The 9,115-nt window shown below is 30.7% G+C and overlaps 2 protein-coding genes across 2 annotated transcripts in view; one reads left to right on the top strand and one right to left on the bottom strand.

The window, feature by feature from the left end:
• LOC139499581 (endoribonuclease LACTB2-like) overlaps positions 1-9,115 on the bottom strand; it is a 273,549-nt gene that overhangs the window by 241,193 nt on the left and 23,241 nt on the right. The window lies entirely within an intron of this gene.
• On the top strand, positions 2,652-5,227 carry LOC139497729 (nipped-B-like protein B). Its single transcript, XM_071285964.1, has 2 exons — positions 2,652-2,675; positions 4,232-5,227. Exons 1-2 carry the CDS (start codon positions 2,652-2,654, stop codon positions 5,225-5,227), a joined length of 1,020 nt encoding a protein of 339 aa, XP_071142065.1.

The following is a 9,115-nucleotide window of genomic DNA, read 5'->3' as shown; positions in this document are numbered from 1 at the left end:
AGACATTCCATGGACTGACTTTTTCATACAAAGAAGGCCGATTTTCATATTTTGTCTGATCTGTTAGTTTCCATCTCAAAATTCTACAGTATTTATTTAAATATAATATGAGAAGTTTAACTTCTGAACATATGTTTTAGGGTCAATGCAAATTATTGGGACAGAGGCTTTTTAAAGAACGTTCTTTACATTTAAACTAATGCTAAAAAGGTAAAAACGGTATAGCATCAATTTTACGAATGAATTTACCCCCCAATCTGTAATTTATCTTAGTTATACACATACAATACTGTTGCCAGAACAAAAAAAACATGGCCAAAACTTATACAGATTAAAGAGAAACAAAAGTGCTTATTTAAATATTAAAAAAAATAAGAATACAAATAGGCAAAAGACAAAGAACAGGCTAGATATAAAAAAAAATGGGGGGGGGACATTAAGACAACACCTCCCTTTCCTTCCAAAAAAAAGGCCAGGAACATCAAACAACGGCTCGACAAAGGGTATCATCAGTCCTCAACTTGAAAGACGAATAACAAGAATGTCTAAATAGTTTAGTGGACGGACCAAATTTAAAAATTGTTAAATTCAATTTAAAACGATATTGACCACGGGAAAGGGTTAATATCCTCATTTTAGTTTTGTTTTATAGATATATATTTTATTTCAAATTTGTGATTTCATGCAAAACTAGTTTAATAGTCTTGAAGACGTTTTCCATGAGGTGATTTGTTTCATGTACATGTATATACATGATCAGCTACTCTATTGACCTAACATATATATTCGTTAATTGTGCCAAGTGACAACTTCCGAAATAACTACTGAATACTAAAGTGGACTGGATACTCAATGGTCAAGTACTTATTATATATTGTATGTATATTTAGATAAGATGCAACTCGTGTGTCTTTGTACGAAAATATTTGTCATTGATGTTTACAAATTATACCTTGATATGAAAATAAAATAATAATTTAGTTTTGATTGATTGATTGATTGATTGATTCGCCAATTAGTTAAGCCAAAATATATTAATGTAGGTATGCATTTTAGATATAAAGATTATTTAGCATATACTTTTTATAAGAAATGACAAAATATTGATCTGACTTGACTGGCTTTTCGTCGAAAGTGATATAAGCATACAGAAATCACATATCTTATGTTATTGAGACTGTACGAATATAGTCCCTAGTGTTGACAGTGGGTTACTTGCCATTAATTTTTATACCCCTTCCAAATTTATTTCTCCATGTTTATTGCCTCAAATTGCAAGTATGGGGGGTGAAATTACACTGTAAAAAAATTTGGGTCCAGAATTTTAAAGGAAAGTAGTGATTTGGTCCAGCTGAAAAAGGTTGAAAATTAGCACTTAGGAAGCTGTCAAAAGATTTCAAGACGCCCTAAACATAAAATTGTCCATATTTTGGGTTAGAGCCGATGAAGTTTTCTATAATTTTGATATAATTTGTCCCAAAAGTAGTACAACACACTGTAAAAGTTTCTTTGAGAAAGCGCAGGTGGGATTTTTTTTATTTTCATTTATGTTCTAAAAGAAATGCACTACGAAATAATTGTGTTCTCGGACCAAAAGGTATCCAAATCCAATATTCATATATCGTTTCTATTCTGTCTCTCCCAGAAGGGCATTCCAATAGCACTTTTTTTTAATTTTACATCATTGTATTTAGATATCAAATGCCACCTTACTGTGTTTAAAAAAAATATGAAATAGCACACATTTTTATTTCGGCTGTTTTCTGTTTTTTGGTTGGGTTTGTGTCTCTTTGACATATTTCCTATTTCTATTCTTAATCTATTGAAAAGTCGATGTAAATTATTAACACAGGGCCTTTCGGAAGAACTTTCTTTCTATGTTTACACCTTTCGTTTTAACTATCTTCTTGTAATAGATGAACGAGTATATTCCGAGTGTATTTTCTTATCCACATAGTTGTCTGGATAGGGTTGACAGAAAAGAATATGATAATGATCATCGTTGGGGAGGGTTCCGGGGGTTGGAACCCCCTTTTTTGGACGATCAATGCATTTGAATGGGGACATATAGTTGGAACCCCCCCCCCCCCCCCTTTTTTTGTCCTGGGTTGGGAACCCCCCTTTTTAAAATGGCTGGATCCGTCATCATGGGGCTATTCCTAAACGAATACAGAATATAGAGAAAATAACATACATTGTAGATATATAAGAATATATAAAAATAAGGTACTAAAATATAAAGAATAGAGATTAATCAAGGTAAAGAAAGAATAGATAAGAATGGCATATAATTGAATTATTGAAATTGAATACCCCCTTCCCTAACCCCGCGAAAAAAGGTCCAGATCATCAGACAATGGCACGACAAACAAATTAATAAACAGTCCTTATAACAAGATCGAAATAGATGAGTGGACGGTCGGACATTATTTAAGAATTTTTTATTTTCTTATTTTTAGATGCACTTTTTATTTGGTATTTCATGTAAAATTTGACCCCTATTCAAAGGTGAAAGCCTTGTCTTTAAGATGTTTCCATGACGTGAATTATTTCATGAATGTACATGCAAGTCTATTTACCTAACACAAATACACGTACTTATTGTGCCAAGTGACGGTTTCCTAAATAACTACTGGATATATATATACTTAATGGTGTGGAAACTTGATGGTCAAGTACTAATTATTGTATTTATATTTAGATAAGATGCAACACTTTTGTAATTGTACGAAGATATTCCGATTTCGTCATTAATGTTTACAAATACGTATTTTTTTCCTTTATACATGTATTTATTTATCTATCAATTTTATTCATTTATCATTTTTATTATTTATCTATTTATTTTTATTATTTTTTATTTTATTTCATCTATTTATTTATTTTTATTTTTAAGGTTTATGCGCAGATTTGTAATGTATTCATTATTTAATTGTTTGTTTTATCCACCTACTTTGAATATTTTCACAATTGACCGTTTCAGAATCTAAAGAAAGCATCATGGGTAATTTCATTGTTCGTACCCTAAAGTGAAAATAACGTTACGTCATTGGTTGAATTTCCATTGTTTATAACGTTTTAAACCAATCAAAACGCTTTGGTGTACGCTTTTGAAAATATTACCCAGGATGCATTAGATTCTGAAACGGCGAATTGACTTGATAAAGAACGTCTTGTGTCTTTCCTCAACGAAGTCTTCAATCTTTTAATGTTTTATTGATCTTGACAATAATGTATTTAGAGATAGTGTCTTATCACTGTCCTCGTTATGGGCTGCCGTGCACCTCGACTAATACCCATAAAACACTCTATTTTAATTGCTAGAGTGACAGTTTACATTGCTTTACAAATTATACACAATCAGAACAGACTCTCTTGATATCTAGGGACATATGATGGATCAGTTCCTGTTGAAAATGAAATTTTCGTTCAGATTTTTACATGAATAGATATTAACAACTAAAGTTAAACTCCTCCGATAAAAAATTACCTCTTACTACATTAGATGTTGTATCACCATTAAATCAGGTTAAGAAAAAAACACAAGCAATTTTTTAAATCATTTCGAATTTGAATGTTTCTACGATATTCATGTATTCTTTGTCTTATCTAAGATTGATTGATATATGCTCAACGTCCAGTGGCAAATATTAAAGCATGTTAAGTTCAATTCTTATTTATTTGCTTTCTCATACTCTTCTGCATCTAGTTAGACAGATTAGGCTGAAATGTAAAAGAGTTTCAAAATCATTTTTCTATTGCCATCTTCGTCTTTTACCATATAAAACATTAATCCACAGGTTCGGTAGGATAAATTATTATACCAAAAAAAAAAAGTAGGACCGAATAGAGTGAAAAACATAATGCCGGACAGATATAACAACTGAAAAAATGCATAATAAAATTTTTCATCCTATCCCTTCCCCCTAAAAATCAAAAAGTAGTTCCTTAAGAATCGCTCACCAGAACGCAGAGGTTTATTGCGTTAGTATTTTCCCCAGAGAAGAAGCTGTATCAAAGTACGACAGAAAAGATTAAAGTTCGACGGACAAAGATGACATTTTATCTAGATGACTAAATGTCAGTAGCCTGTGGCATTTTGTTTACACACCCAGTAAAGAATAAAAAACAGAACCTCCCTCCCCAACCATTGAAGTTAAATGGTTACTAGTATTTTTCTCTTGAGAAGAGTTGAATAAAAGTACGACAGAAAAGATGACATTTTATTTAGAAAAAAGATGACATTTCATTTAGAGAAAAAGATGACATTTCATCTAGAGAAAAAGATGACATTTCATCTAGAGAAAAAGATGACATTTCATCTAGAGAAAAAGATGACATTTCATTTAGAGAAAAAGATGACATTTCATCTAGAGAAAAAGATGACATTTCATCTAGAGAAAAAGATGACATTTCATCTAGAGAAAAAGATGACATTTCATTTAGAGAAAAAGATGACATTTTATCTAGAGAAAAAGATGACATTTCATCTAGAGAAAAAGATGACATTTCATCTAGAGAAAAAGATGACATTTCATCTAGAGAAAAAGATGACATTTCATCTAGAGAAAAAGATGACATTTTATCTAGAGAAAAAGACGACATTTTATCTAGAGAAAAAGACGACATTTCATCTAGAGAAAAAGATGACATTTCATCCAGAGAAAAAGATGACATTTTATCTAGAGAAAAAGATGACATTTCATCTAGAAAAAAAGACGACATTTTATCTAGAGAAAAAGATGACATTTCATCTAGAGAAAAAGATGACATTTTATCTAGAGAAAAAGATGACATTTCATCTAGAGAAAAAGACGACATTTCATCTAGAGAAAAAGATGACATTTCATCTAGAGAAAAAGATGACATTTCATCTAGAGAAAAAGATGACATTTTATCTAGAGAAAAAGATGACATTTTATCTAAAGAAAAAGATGACATTTCATCTAGAGAAAAAGATGACATTTTATCTAGAGAAAAAGATGACATTTTATCTAGAGAAAAAGATGACATTTCATCTAGAGAAAAAAATGACATTTCATCTAGAGAAAAAGATGACATTTTATCTAAAGAAAAAGATGACATTTCATCTAGAGAAAAAGATGACATTTTATCTAGAGAAAAAGACGACATTTTATCTAGAGAAAAAGATGACATTTTATTTAGATTACTAAATTTTTCAGTAGCCTGTGACATGCTGTTTACACTCCCAGTAGCTCTGATATAAACAAAGCAATGATAACCTTTATCTTTACCCTATTGTTTGATTACACAATCTACAATTAACTTTCATATTAAGTTTGACTATGGAATGTTAAATATTTTAGTAAACAAGTTGTTTTTCAGTCCCATACCGATGTAGTATAAAAACAAAAAAACAGAATACCTCAAATTGATTTTGTTTGTACTATTTTTTTTCATTTCCCGTGATTACTTTTTTTTTTTACATCTACCAAATTGTTTCATAGGGCTTGGGGCATGGACCTTCCCTCCCCTTTTTTTTAGAATGTGTGTTTGTGTGTGTAAGTATATTTAACTTTGAAGGTTAGTATTCTATAAGGTTTTTACTAATACCAGTAAATAAATAAATTTATGATGTACCGTATTAGGTTTTAATTTCAAATCAGTCAAGATTTCAAAATGTTAAAAGTTTTGCTCTTGTCCATACGAACATTTGTTTATATATGCTGCATCTTTATTATTTTTCCTCAAATGATTTCTAATGTCAATGGCCAAGATTTAAACTTACGGGCTAAATGCTATCAAATTCCATACACAACATAAATTGAAAGAGTAAAAAACTAGATTTAGGATGTATCGTACTAGCTTTTTAATATTAAATCAGTCAAAATTTCAAAAGGTCAGATTTCACTGTATATCAATTGGTTTTAAACGATTGATATATACCAAGGCGAATCTATAGATATGAATAAAAGGAGAGCTGACAGATACCTAAAATATATCTTCATAACAATATGGTAGACGGTCAGCATTATATTCTAACTTGAGTGACAATGGTATACTCCTATGTTTATGAATCAAACAAATTTTAATTAGGTTGTTGCAGAATTTCGGCAAATTTTGCACCGAAATTTCTTCTACAAAATGAATTAATCAATGGCTGCGGTTACATGAGCAGACGATAAAGGAAATGACATGACAGCTTTAACAACAATTTTATTTCTAATTTTGATAAATTTGACAAAAGGTTAACAAGCATCTAGACCTTGGAAAAACCACGGTAATTAGGTACATCACCAATATTTAGGTTTAGCAACTGAAAAAAATTGTATACAAATGAAAAATCACATACATTATCATGTTTATCAAGGAAATGTGTCTAAAGTCCACCGTCCGCAGTAATGCACTTGTGATATTGAATATGGATTAATTATTAGTATAACAAGAGTGCACATACTGCATATAATCTGCTTTTCCGAACTGTATTAAGAAAAAGCTTATGCAACAAGTATTACAAAAAGTTAAAATTTTCAATAAAGGAAATTGTCATAAGTTCCCTATCCGCAACTTTCCAACTATTTTATTTTCGTGGGTACCAATTTTCGTGGAGAGAGGAAAAGCTGCATATTCGTGGATATTTTAATTCGTGGTTTTGACAAAATTCACATGCATTTCTCGAAAAATTTGCATTTTCTTGAACATTTAAATTCGTTGTTTCCCAGTACCAACGAAATCCACGAAAATTGGTATCCAACGAATATTTATAAATCCCCAGTAATTAAAGAAGAGCATTGATTATTGTACTGAATGGATTAATTATAAGAAGAGTTTACACACTGAAATCTCCTTTTCCTATCATGATTTGATTTGTGTTAAATGTCTTTTAAACAGAAAAGGGTCATGCAACAAGTATTACAATAAATAAGTATACCAATGATTTATATAGTAAACAAGGTTAAGGTCAGATGACCCCCCAGACAAACGGTTGTCTTACAATCGTTTTATACACCAAATATAGTAATTAAACCTATGTCATATTGTTTCCGAAAAAAACAAACCTAATGAAAAATACTAAACTTAACAAATGAACCATGAAAATGAGGTCAAGCAATTCAAAATGGCCCATGCAAAACAGACACCTTGCAATGATACAATAAAGGGTCCAGTTCGATTTACTAGAGACTGATTTTTCTTTGCCTTTTGCAATATGATGTGTGTCGTCAACGGAGCTCTTAATTTCACACTTCATGGTGGTTGGTAGGGATTTTTGCTCAGTTTGTAATTTCTGTCTAGTGTTCTAGAAACTGCAGGTTATTTGTCGTCAAGTAAGTTTCTACTTAGTTGTTATGAACTGTTTATAAAAATGCATATGTTTCTTCCTCTCTACCTAACCTAAATTTACATGGATACCCTAATACATTTTAAAGACAATTGTGGTTAAGCCCCACAATTCTATATAAAAATGTTTCAAAACATTTATCATCTTACCTACATGTACCTTCTTATCAAGTTTTTGTACCATGTGACAGATATATACCTGTATACAATGAGCCTGTTTTTCAGTGGTTGTCCATTGTTTATGTACTTCATACGTGTTTTTTTCGTTTCTAGTGTTTTTAAACAGATAAGACCGTTGGTGTTCCTATTTGAATTGCGTTACACTAGTCATTTTGGGACCCCTTGGCCCTTTACAACTGGCTGTTAGGTATGATCCAATGCTCCGTGATGAAGGCTATAATTGTTTACTTTTCGCGCATCGTGACTTTGATGGAGAGTTGTTCTTTTTGACACTCATACCACATCTTCTTATTCCTATGTATGAATATTTGCCTTATCTGTTAGTCTACATAAGTGGCAAAATAATATAAACTACTGGTAATATCGTGTAAATAAGAACAAGAAAAATTAAAAAAGCAAGTAAAAGGTTTAAGAATTTTAAATAATATTTTTAAAAAAAAGAAAGAGAAAAAGCAAATAAAACAAGATTGCACACGCTGAAATGTCTCACTTTCTTTATACTAATTATTGATCATATGTTGATAGTGCTAAATATAAAGCTGTACTTACATAACGTTTAGATATTGCTACTACCACGAAAAATAGCGTTAAGTAAATATTTGACAGGAAATTTTTTATAGAAATGCTGAAATAAATATTTCAAATTATACATGAAAATAAAGATTGATTCTTAAATTTTCACATTATGACAGAGAAAGAATAAAAATATAATATTCATAGGCTTAAGGAAGACACAGATTATCCGAAAAACGTTTACTCAGCGTTGTCCCATGTAACAAACTCGAAACAGAAAACTCGAACAATTGGCGAAATGTTCACGCAACTCTTCGAAATTTTGCATGAACATTCTATGACATGATATATTTCAGTATTGATCAACATGGCTGTCTCCATTTAAAATTTGCATACATATTTTCAAAAGAATATGATGTACGGAAATGTCCAATCGGAAATTTGATTTGGAAACTTGAAACATTTCAGTTCAAAAATAAAATTTTGACAGACAATTCATTAAATTGTAAGCACGATCGTTTTGTACTAAGTGTTAGCTCCCAAACTTCGAATTGAAAAATAAAGTGAGCTACATATTCAATTCAAAACAATAGATTTGCAATGTCTTGCGGAAATGTCCGAGTTAAACTTTCATGCCTTTACAAAACTTTTACGGCAAAAAAAAAACAGAGATTTGATTTCGCGAAGATTATTTTTCGGCTTTGATAACTATATCAATAAAAAGTACTTTCAAAGTTGAAGTTGATACACCAAATAGCATTAAGATTACAGGGTTATCTATAAAAAATACGGATTAATGAAAATGTCTTGCAAGTTTGTCCGTTATCATAATTTGACGTCGCCACAAGCGTAATATGCTAGGGACGGCATGAACTGCATTCGCGTGTTCCTTCCTCCACTATAAAATATAAATGTCCTGCTTTCAACAAAACGAAAGCATGCACACATATTACAATCAAAGCGCTGTAAGCACTGTAGGCAGTTAACCAAAAACCAAGGCAAACATAATTATGAAAACTGTGGCAATGTTGCTTCAATTTTTGTTTAAAGATTTAAAAGAACAAACATTAAACATTCATATATAATTGTACATTTATGTTCATTTAATGAATTAATCATTAAG

The sequence above is a fragment of the Mytilus edulis genome, chromosome 12 (assembly GCF_963676685.1).
Source record: "Mytilus edulis chromosome 12, xbMytEdul2.2, whole genome shotgun sequence".
In the NCBI taxonomy this organism is placed as follows: domain Eukaryota; kingdom Metazoa; phylum Mollusca; class Bivalvia; order Mytilida; family Mytilidae; genus Mytilus; species Mytilus edulis.
The sequence above is the reverse complement of the archived record's forward strand: the minus strand, read 5'-3'. Positions and strand labels throughout refer to the sequence as shown.